The 12,053-nt window shown below is 41.8% G+C and overlaps 1 protein-coding gene across 9 annotated transcripts in view; it reads right to left on the bottom strand.

Annotated features, from left to right (window-relative positions):
- The window catches only part of abi1a (abl-interactor 1a), a 50,153-nt gene that overhangs the window by 8,816 nt on the left and 29,284 nt on the right, over window positions 1-12,053 (bottom strand). For 5 of the 9 annotated variants that reach the window (XM_026180062.2, XM_026180065.2, XM_026180068.2 and 2 more), the window contains exons 4-7: window positions 8,424-8,438; window positions 7,841-7,944; window positions 7,235-7,387; window positions 868-968 (exon numbers count right to left, since the gene is read on the bottom strand). In XM_026180062.2, the coding sequence (XP_026035847.2) occupies window positions 868-968; window positions 7,235-7,387; window positions 7,841-7,944; window positions 8,424-8,438 (373 nt within the window). The remainder of the gene's footprint in view (window positions 1-867; window positions 969-7,234; window positions 7,388-7,840; window positions 7,945-8,423; window positions 8,439-12,053) is intronic. The other 4 variants (XM_026180064.2, XM_080306101.1, XM_026180067.2 and 1 more) reach the window with 1 other exon arrangement.

Raw genomic sequence — 12,053 nt, 5'->3', positions numbered from 1 at the left:
ATGGGGCTCCATAATCCCTGTCTGGTAAACATAGGCTTTGTGATGCACACTCTCTCTATCTGCCAATAGCGTCATACATTTACACTTTATCAAACTTCATCATATATTCAGATTTTACGCTTAAAAACATTTATTTAAATTGTATTTTTTTTAGCCATATATTGATTGAGAAATGTATGTGTTTAAAGTTTGATTCACAAAGAACACACCATAGACTGTACCTAAAAGATGGACAATCAGTAGCAACATTGATTTGTCCCAGATGTTTAAGAAGTCCAAGGTTGTCACCTTGCATACTGTTTTTTATTGTCTATTTCACTCTAAATAATGATAATGACTTTAAACAAATGAACACTGTTGCATTAGCTATTAGCTAAAGCTAATGTATAAGGACACATTCTCATTAGGAGATGTTTACTGAGGTCAAATATCAACTGAGCTGTAGGATCATCTTCTCATTGACTTCTGTGAAACTGGACCCATCTTTAAACAAGAGCAGTCGCCCTTTGGTGACCATTTCAGACCTGGAAGCTACATCTAGATTTGAATTAGTTGAAGTCTATGGTGTGCATCTTGCCAAACAGAGCAGTCCTGTAGTGTCATCATCTTGTTTTAACTGGGTGGAAAATACACCAAAACTCAAGTGACAACATTCCTGAGGGTGTACACAGATTTCTTACTCATTAAAGCAAATATTTCTCCCTGCATTTCTAATCCGGGTAAAAACAAAAAAAACAAAACAAAAAAAACACTTAAAAGTAAAAAACAACTGCCAATAAAAGCCTCACTGAAAATCAGCATAATCTGGACACCGACTGGCCAACTGTTACCGTTTACTGTTTAAGTCACCACCACTGTCAAGCTCACCTGGTCCAGAGTTGGGGATGGAGGGTGTAGGCACGGCGATGGGAATGCCAATTCCGCTGCTGCCGCTGTTCTCCCTGCTGCCGCTGCCCCCGCTGCTTCCACTGAGGGAGGAGAGACAGAAGGAAAAAGAGGACATTGTTTTATTCAGGGCAACCTGCTTAGACTGCACAGCAGGTAACACTGCAGATATAGGGGACTCTGCTGCGTCGCTGCTTATGTCCCATTTAGAAGTAAAAGGCCAAAAACTCCACATTTTTAAGTAATACTCCAGGGTGACTTTGCTCTTCCACACTTATTCAGTCTATTGGCTTGTTAAGACTGAGCTGCAGGGTGACACACCCAAGTGAAAAAGACATGAGTCACCCTATTGAAGCATTTTTGGTCACAGTCTGTCAAAGAAACTGAACAAAAAAATAAATATTCCAGGATTTAAGAGGGTATTTAAGCATTCAGCATGCAAACCACCTTAAAATCTTGCTTTTGACACTCCAATTCCCCCCCAAACACAAATTTACAGTGATCATCATATAGTGTGGATGATAATCACCAACATTAAGCCTTGCTTTGAGACTAATGGGGGGGAACAGTCACTTTGTTGTACATGATACGAGGCCTTGCCAAACACGTCTAAATGTTCCGCATGATTTATTTTTAGAGAACGAAATAAAAGGAACAAAGACGTGACTGTATAACCGGAACATCAGTCTGCACATCAGTTTAAGCAGGCCACACACATGCGCGCACGCTTACTGCAGCTTGCACACATTTATGAGAAGCAGGTTAGTCAGCAGGATTTAAAGATTATTGAAATTGGAATTTATTATACCAACGCGCACGTATTTGTGAATGTTTTCCTACTACACACCCAGTATTATGTAGAATTTGTAGACTTACTGGTACAGGAATAAGTGTGACGCGTGAATTAACGCCTCACACCACTGCATTTATAGCCTGAACAAATCTGCAGTGTCTATCACTGGATGGCTCTTTGTGCGAGTTATTTGTTAGGCTAACTGGTGACTAAATTGACTGTAGATGTGGACGTGACAGTTGTCTCCCTGCGACGAACTGGTGACCTGATTCTCACTCAACACTGCAGTTAAGAAAAAGGACATATGGAGTCATGTTAAAGAATGAGGTGAATATTCATTAGCTGTTTGTTTTTTTAAATAACGAAAGCTACAGATGAACAACTTTTTCAACTTCCTGAAATTATAAATTATATATGCGTTTCAAATATTTTGTGGTGTTGGACTTAAATTTTAAGACATGTGTTCCCAGGACCCAAATCACAGGCAATTTTCATATTTTTTATGACAAATTATCTACTGTTCTCAAAAAAAAATCTTCCACTCATAATAAATTCATGAAACCAGCACAGTGATGTGGATGCTGCACTGATCTGTTGCTGTAAAACGAGAGCTAAGCAGAAAAGCGAAGCTGTCGATTTACTGGTCCATCTACGTTCCTGCCCTCACCTACGGTCATGCGCTCTGAGCAGTGACTGAAAGAATGAGGTCGCAGATACAAGTATTGGAAATTACTTTCCTTCAAAAGGTGCCTAGGCTCCCCTTGAGATACTGTGAGGAGCTCAGAGGGACTCTGAGTAGAGCTGCTGCTCCTCCACATTAAAAGGAGCCAGTTCAGGCATCTGACTTGATGCCTCCTGGACACCTCCCAGTAGGCGAGGTATTAGGGGCATGTCCTACTGGGAGAAGGCCCCAGGGAAGACCTAGGACTGGCTGGAAGAGGTGGCCGGTGTGAGAGAAGTCGCTGCTGTCGATGCGACCCAGATAAGCGGTAGAAGATAAATGCATGGATCATCAAACATTTAAAAGGCGATTCTGTGGAAAATCGACATTGTTTTTACAGACTTGCCTTAAAAGTCTGTCCATTCCATCCCACATAGAGACAAAGCCTTTGTGGGTTGTGTCACAAAAGGTATTCGGCATATCAATTAGCTACGTCAAATATGTGGCGCTACCTGCTCTGCTCTCCTGTCACCCCGTGTGAATAAAGGAGCAACTGAAAGGAGCTTTGCTCAGACATAATGTTTTTACTGGATTTCAGCAGCTTTGCCCAGCACTTGGATGTAGGTCATGTGTATGTAATATGTACGTCAGCTCTGCATTTTCAGCCTGTACATGACCCCACAGCTCGTAGATCAATGGCCAGGACAAATAATTCCCTCCTCCCGCTCTTTCACCATCTCTCAGGCTGGCCTTGATCCTCATTTCTGCTACAACCCCTCATCCCACCTCTTCTTTTTTTCCCCTGCCGCTTTCATCCTTGTTTTTCAACTGATCCTCCCCTCACCCTTAACCATCCCTTGACCTCTTTCTCTGATCTCTTCATCGCCTGTAAAGTGATTCCCCATTCATCTACCAGAACCCCTCTCTCCCTCATCTCCTCTGATTCCTTCCACCCCTCTGAACCCCTGCTCACTCCCACCTCCCCCACATCCCCTTATCCCCCTTTCCCTTCACCCCTCCTCCCCTCCGCCCTCTCCTCCTCTCTGATCTGTGTCAGTCAAGCCCTGGGGCTCTCCGGGCACAAACAGCGGGAGTTACTCCTCTAAAGGACGACGGTGGCAGTAGAAGCTAACTGTCTGCGACTATAGAGGCTAAACAATATTGTGCCCTCTTTTAAAGTCAACACCCTTCCTCCTCATCTCTGCGATTTAGATTTATCCCTTCTAATCTCTCTATAACTTACCATTCCTTTGCCAGCCCATTTATCTCTTCCCCTGCTTTAGCTTTCTTTAGTCGTCTTTGTTTCAAAATGGTGTCAAATAAAACCAATGAGCTCTTTCTCCGCTGCTCCGCCTCCTTCTTTCAGTCTGTACTTATAACAGGGAACTGTTGATAAATTAACTGTGAGGCGTAAGAAAGTTCCAGCTCACTTGCTCACAACTGACAAAACTCTCTAGAGCCAATATGGAAAAACAGCTTTCTCCATGAAAATGAACAAAAAAATAAAAGCATTCTGAAGCGTACAAGAGTATCATCTCCTGGAAGGAGGCATTCACCTTTTAAAGCCATCTGTGACACTGATATTTAAAGGTAGTCGTCTGGTATTTATCCATACTCACTGTAAATAGGCAGCTTTGACGTTTCATTTGAAGTGGGAAGTCGGGAATCCCAAACTCCTAACTGGAATTTCAAGCCAGTGTTGAGCCAAAAAGTAATCTCTTTGGTTATATTGATGAAGACTGCAGTTAACAGGATTTGCAAAGAAGTATAAAATAAGGAAATTACCTGTTCTGCCAGGACCTTATGACTCTGAAATCTTGCTTTCATCAATTGCGTCTTATTTGCAAGGCCAGACATTATGTCCCGCACAAGGACGTCTGTACTTATTGCAACTCCCTTTACGCTGGTCTTAACTCTACTCTTCTCCATACACTGCAAATTGTTCTGAATGAGGCGGCTGGTTTTCTTACTGGTACTGGGCGGCGTGTTTCTATCACCCCTGTCCTCGCTGACCTGCACTGGCTCCCCGTTAAGTATCGTATTCAATTCAAAATCATGCTGCTCACCTTTAGAATTATTAACAATATAGTGCCAAGTTACCTCACTGAACTACTTAGTGCTCTAGCAGGGGTGTATAATCTAAGATCATCTTCCCAGTTTCAATCTTTCAAATCGTGGTTAAAAACCCATTTATTTAACGTCGCCTTTTATACCAGTTAATGCTCGTTTGTTAGTTAGTTTAATGTTTGTTGCTACTTTCGTTCTCTTTTTAACTACTTTTAATTATTTTAAATTTTTATTGACTCTCTTGTCTTTTACACATATTTTTCTATTACGCTTTTATATGCATTTCTTTTGTCTCTGTGTTTTTAGTGCCATCAACCTGCTAGCATGTTTGGTACTTTGCCATGGCCATCATTTTTCTCTACTACTTACGTTTGACCCTCTCGTATGTTAAGCACTTTGGTATTCCACTGGTTTTAAATGTGCTATATAAATAAAGTTTGTTGTTGTTGTTGTTGTTGCATTACATCCAATCCTGTCCTTTTGGTCAATTAAAAATACCTTTCTAATGTATACTTGATTGATCCCCCTCTCCGCATTTAACCAATTCACTCAGTGAAGCAGCGGGCAGCCACCAATCTAGCACTCGGGGAGCAGTGTGTAGGGACGGTACCTTGCTCAGGGGTACCTCAGGGTCGCTGTTCAGTGGATTCAAACCGCCGACCTTCCGATCATGGGGCCACCACTGTACCTACTGAGCTATCCCTGCCCAATTTCAGACCTGTGATGTCATATTTGCTGCTATTTCTGCTTCCCCAGCTCAGCCAGATCTGGATATGATATAGGATATATCCTATAAATATGGGATATAAAGAATAAATACGGATATGTAAAGACACTTTTCCAAAAGCTGATTGCAGTGTCTCTCTGATGGAAAGGTTTTTTTTCCTGGTTCAAAAAGGCTTGACATCATTTTTGACAGATATGTTTGACAGCCTAACAGTTTAAATACCAGCAATTATTTTTTGGCACAACACCGGAACGGTCGGACTTCCCACTTGTAAAGTTGCAGAAGCAACACCAAACCTGACCTGATGCGGTAGTGAGTTTAAAGCCTTTAATCTGTGCTTCCACAGTTGTGCATTTGTGACTCATTTTATGCATCTGTGTATGGAACCATAATCTAACCATAAGAACAGCTGATTTCCTTCACATGGCACAAAATGTTTTGTATGATTTGCACAGCAAACATTTTTTGGGGTGTACTTTTAGGGTACCATGTAACAGAAAGATAGCAAACCATCCATTTGCACTTTTGAATTGCTTTATAATGACATAAAGAATATGGGTATAGCAGTTAAAGAAGAAGTTGATAGTTCTGCAGGAACTATGTTTAACATTTGTGTTTTGGTACATGCTGTGTCCACAAAGCCAAACACCATCTTTAACATGCAGACTCTGCCCAGATATCCAAACCTGTAATGCTAGATTGGAGCAAATTTTTACTCCAAGCATTCTGCGGTGACTAAAATTAGCACGGCTCCTAAAATAAAACGTTCCCTGCACGCAAGAGTGTAATCGCTCCTATACAAAGAAATTAGATAATAGCAGGGAACGTGTAGCAGCACACGGGAGCCTATATTGAATTCAGACCTCAGCTGAAGATGACAGAGACTGTTGAGCTGAACAAGCACAGCTTACTTCCAGGCAGTGTAATCAAATAGCGATGCCACAGCAATATTAGCTGCAGCAGGGAGTTTGGGACTCTGAGGACAGCATTCGGTTTGTTAAGGGGACATCAGAGCAGATCGGCAACGGTGACGCCAAAGAACCTAAAACTGTGCACATTCAAATACGTTTTAACAGATGAGGCAGAACAGCTGTAGGAAAGAAGCAACAAGCATGAAACTAAAAGGGAAGTTGGACAAAGAGGGTTTAAAAATAAATAAAATTTGCTCATAAATACGTAATATTTACGAGCATCACAGCCAGCATTACAGGCTTTTTAGCTAATGAGAAGACTTCACTCACTCGTAACTCAAATTTGATGAAAGCTCCTGGAGATTTCTGGGGAACAATCCTTGAGAGTAATGTTCAAGGGGTTCCACGCTGTGGCGGACTTTTTTTCTTTTTTTAACAGCACTTTATTTCAAAGGCTTTTACAGATATTAATATCAGAGTGATTCAGAAGCCCTCCAATCCTTGTCAGACAAATGCTGGATTTAGTGTAGTGGAGAGGAAGAGGTGTGAAAGTGCTCTAAGCCGCTGAACTGAATGAAGAGATTAGAACTAGCCGACATAGAGGGGACCGGTGTTTTTGGATAGATGCTTTACACACATTACTCAAACCCTAGGTTTATATTCAGTGAGCAGTTTTAGTGGTGTAGCTGGAACACCCAATTCCACTTCAACCTCCCAAAATTTTTGAAGAAAAAAAAAAAAAGTGTTACGTGCCTGTTGCCTGATTAGCATTGCAGATTTTAAACTGCACTCTGCATGAAAGTATTTTTCTGTGACTCTCTTATCCTCTTCTAGCATCAATATTTGGTCAGTTTTTGGTCATATATTCGGATTGTATTCCTCTCACGTGCTACTACCACACTTCTTTTAACTGCTTCAGCCTCTTTACGTCCGTATTGGAATTTTAAATGTGGTTAATTGTACTACAAGTCCTTAAATAGTTTGTCCTGAGTTTTTCTTCAGTGTCGAAGTGTAGTTGTTTATTTGTGTGTTACTTAGTTGGTATTAGTAGGTCTCTGCATCACTGCACAGTTTATGGAAACGGCTTGCTGTCCTAACTTGTTATAATATAATATTCTGGTTACAGTAATATATACAGAAAAGCTCCTGCATAGCTGCATGCACTGATTTTTCCCTCTTTCCTCATCTACCTGTGCGTGCGTTGCCTCTGGCTGAGCGACGCCGTGCGCCCGGGGCTCTGCTGCTGTCCGTGCTGGCTGCCTAGTCGGGCGGGGCTAGTCATGTAGTCATTGGGAACCGTGGGCGGCTTCACTGGCTCCAGGGTCTTGTAGGGCGTGTTGCGTCTGGAGTGGCCCAAAAATGAAAAGCGATAAACAAATTATGATAAAATCAAAGAAAAGAATGATCATCACTGAGCGTAAAGCCTACTATCTGAACGTTATGGGTGTGTCCACTAAAGCGTTGTAAATCCTATCAGTTTACCCAGCTGGATGAGGCGCGCTAAACATCGCTGTTTATCCCTGGAATTAATATCTGATCAGCGTCTGTGTTTGTGCATCGGGGCAGGACGCACTACAACAACCCTGCATGTTTCTTTTTCTGGATCCTGCCACTTATCAGCTTCTTTTCCAGCAAAAGTGACCACTGATCCATCAAGTTCACTCCTCAGCAAATGTGCCCTGTGTTTTTATCTCTTGGACTTATAAAGCAAAAAAATAAAGACAAGTGACGTGCTTAAATTATTCATAATTAAAGGACTGGGTTTCCTTTTCTGGTGACTCTGATGGAAATCTTACCCAAGCGTGCCACGCCCAGACATCGGCGGACTGGGCGGCTTTTGCGTCGGCGGATTGGTCCTCGATAGTGTTCCTCCTCTGATCGACTGATTGTTTCCATGTTGCTGTGGTTGGAAAGAAACCCCAGAAGAAGCTTGTTTTATGCACACATTCCTCCAGTCACAGTGGGTGAATATTACTAATGTGATCACAATCTACTCTTACAGGCTGCCCAGATGACACAGCGTAATATTTGAGGGGAGATGTAATCCCTCCCCCAGGGTGTGCAGTTTACACTCTGATGGAATTTTGGAGCAGCAGCAGTTATCTGGGAAACCCGTAAGCATTAAACAAACTACGTGACATTAAGGGACGAGTACACAACATGAAAGTAAATAACAACACATACATGGTTGGTAAACAGACAAGGGAGTGTGACAAAGACTACGCTCATCTGTGGGAGGACTACAGGTCAGTTAATGTGAAGTAACATGGGAGATGATGACAGTAATCACACGAGGACGAGTCTGCCGTGGAAGGGAGTTGAACAAATCTATCAATAATACATCGGAGCAAAATGGGTCATGTGACAAAGCAGACTTACCTTGGCTTTTAGCCACTTAGTGTGGGCGAAGGAAAAAAGAAAAAACAAAAAACACAGGAGAAAGAGACAGAAAGAGGGCATGTCAAAACAGCCACATGTAAATGGATCAGTCCAAGTTAAGTGAGCAGCAGAAAAATGATTCCTTGTATTTACACTGTTAACTCGTAGCAAGACCTCAGAAGGTCAGTAGTAAAAATCATGCCATTTATAGAAAAACACTTTTTCCTGACTTGTGCCCTTGACTCCAGCACCACACCCAGAGCAAGAGCCAGACAGCAAAGATTTTTCAGGGATCGAATGGCAAAAGAAACTGAAGAATTTATTTTTGTGCATCGACAAAATGACATAAGAAAAGGTTGCAGAGAACCACTCCAACCTTTGGTAACCTTTTATGCATTTTCTATGATGTGAACTGCATAATTTCAGATCATCACTTCACTGGCACCCCTAGAAAATAAATTCAAAACTCATACTTGTGTAGCTTTCTGTCTGAAAACAGAGCCAGCATAGCAGCGGGGTTGATCTGCAGTTTGACAACTACAGAGTCAAGTGGCTCATCTATAATGCAGCTTCCCCAGTGGCCTTTGCAGAAAGCACTGTAGCGTCACAGGACCACAACAGAAAGAACGGATGAAATCAAGAGTAAATTCATAGCACAGGTCAACAGGAGCCAACCTTTGCACGCTTAAAAACAGGAAACGGCTTCAGTGCAGCTGCGAAAGGCTAACTTCATGTTCAGATTTCACTCTCCTTGGAGGAGGTCCGGTTAATATATCTTACATCTTATTAAACCTGTGTTAACTGCCGCTTCCCTTTAAAAGCGTTGAACTTATTTAATGTGGTGCAGCCCTTCTTGTGAAGCAACCGCTGCCACTGGAGTTTAATGTGACTGAGCTTTTAAAAAAAGCAGCTGGAAAATGCTCATTTAAGGTTTTTAAGGCAAAACTTAGCAACTGTAACCAGTTAAAGTTGCAGCGCTCTCGCCTGCCTTTGTGTGAAATCTGAACATGCCTGCAGCTGCTAAGGGTAAAGGTCTTGTATCAGTAGCCTGTCGGGTGTTATCACATCTGCCAGAACTGAAGAATTAACCATTGCTGCCCTAACTAGCAGTCACCAAGGGAGCAATCTGCGGTGCTTAAGAAATAAATAAATAATTAATCTAAAGATGATCTGCCAAAAATTGCAGTTCGCCTTCTTCAGGCTTGCTCCAAAAACACATGATAGGTTTGAGTTGCAGAGGCAGCTGAATGGGTCTGATAGGCCTTACCTCAACTAATTCACGTCTTTGAACTAGAGCTCTCTACCATGTTTGTGCCGTTGTTGCATTTCATTGAATTTATCTGACCAATGTTAAGGCTCGAAGTGTTGGTGGAGGCCAAAACTACCGTGTAATGTCCATGTTTTATACAGTCTCTGGTTGGAACGCAACACCACTTAACTGTTGGTTCTAACGGGGCCATTATGAACCATCAGTTTAATGATATATCAGTGATAAATCATTAAACTGGCGGTACAAACAAATACGATCGTACAGCCGTGCCTGGCTACACCACAAATGTCATATGTATGTTAGCCTGATGTATGCTAGACTGATTCTTTCATATAGCGTAAATATGTTTACAGACAATGTGTAAGATTAGAATTGTGCTCACTTTTTTCATACACTCACAGCAGTGGATTAGTCAGATTTTTACTCAACTAGGAAACGAGTTACCAGAAACATCCCCGATACAGAGGAACAACAGCAGCCGCCGTCTTTGTCATGAAGAACTTGAACCATCCCCTTTAGTAATCTTGTAAACTCTTAACTGACACAGGACAGAATATCAAAGGACTGAAATCTGACTTCAAACAGCCGACGTGCCTGGTGCATTCCTGAAAGCCTCGCTGACTAGATTAAGCATCATCTGACTGGAAGAATAAATCTCATCTTTCGTATTAAAGCTAAAAAGCATCATGTTGCTGTCAGAAAGCCTGCAGGAGCATCCTGATCTGTCAGTTGTGAGACTGCAGTGATTACTGCTGTGTTCGGTTTGTTTATACCACATGAATTTCATCTTCCTTCTTTTTTTTTTTTTCCCACCTCCCTTTTATAGAAAAACTTTTCTTCAATAATGTATGTTAGCAAATCAAATTTTATTTTCCTCTCCGCAGGTGTCTAACACCAACTTTTTGTAAGGTCGTAAAGCCAACTCAACATTTAGGCCAAAGCTAACCCTCAGGCAGACACAGCAAGTCTGAAAGCAAACTGGAGCCAATATTCACGATCTGAACTCATATTAAGGTATCGATTCTGGTCAGTAAATAAAACGCGGCTACAGACGTTCAGACTTTTGACAGCTGCCATTGCAGCATGCGCTATGAATTAATGTGGAGTATTGATGTTGCGTATCGATCGCTCTCTGGCTCTCGACATGCATAGATGAGAGGAGGTGAGTGATGTAGGGCTGCCGGATGTGCGGGTGTGCGCTCCCCACATTCACAGGCTAAACGCGGCATAGACAAAGACGTTTAAGGCAGAAAATCCACAGAGATTAGGCTCAGAGTACTACGTGATAATCCTAAAATAGACTCAAACGGCTTTAAAGCAGCCGACGAGGCCTAATTTTGAGTGTCTCTTTTAGAGTAAAGAGTAGGTACAGAACTGGGGATGATTAAAATGGACCTTATTGCACGGTTATGCCTGGTGATCCTGGTTTTAATTAGATATGAACATTACTAGATGGAAACAGTGGACACAACAACCTCACCTCAAAGTTTGCAAGTATTACTTTTTTTCCCCTCTTTAAGCAATGTAGGGAAAGATGTTTGATAAGCACAAAAAATAAAACAAAGACTTCTTGCAAAAAAAAGATAGTTGGAATAATTAAGAAATAGCATCATCACAGTTTGTCCAGCTTACAATACTTTCAGGGCCGTCTGTACCACATGTAGCAGAGTAGCATAGCAGTGAAGCCATAAGACTGCAACGTTTTTCTACATTGTGGCTAACCACTGTAAATGTGACACATCAATCCACTGCTGTGAAAAAAAAGAAAGACTTAAGAGGCTGGACTGTCAGTCTGTTGAAATCTGTTATTTCTGGCTCTATCGCTCAGCCACACCTCTGGAGTTTGTGATTGTGTGATATTTTCTGTGGTAGTTTCGGTCTGGACCCAAAACTAAAAATCTGTATCGCCACTCCAAATCCACTATCACTATCTGTTTTTGTAAACTGTATCTGCCAATTATTTCATTTTCTCTGAATCTTACTCACAGGAAGAAAGACTCCTGCTTTTATTATTCCTGAAACTGTAAATAGCCTCACATTTACGGCCCAATAGTCATAATTACTGGTGAAAGTCTGGAAAGTCTAGGGTGAAACACACCCTAACAAAATGTTTCACATCCCATTAACCGTGACAGAGGGCTTCAATGCAACTCCTCACACAGAAAATTGAGAGTGGCACAATGGCTTTTATCTGGTCTTATCAATGCCTGTAACACTATGGGACACTAATGGCGGGGTCTTTAATCCAATCTGTCTGACAGCTGAGATTGATTGGCTGACTGATGGCGCAGAGGACGCTCATGAGGGAGAATGGAGATCTCCAAAAAAATAAATAAATAGAAAAACTGCCTGCAGCTGTC

The sequence above is a fragment of the Astatotilapia calliptera genome, chromosome 9 (assembly GCF_964374335.1).
Source record: "Astatotilapia calliptera chromosome 9, fAstCal68.1, whole genome shotgun sequence".
Classification (NCBI taxonomy): Eukaryota; Metazoa; Chordata; class Actinopteri; order Cichliformes; family Cichlidae; genus Astatotilapia; species Astatotilapia calliptera.
This window is presented reverse-complemented; position numbering and strand designations above follow the sequence as displayed.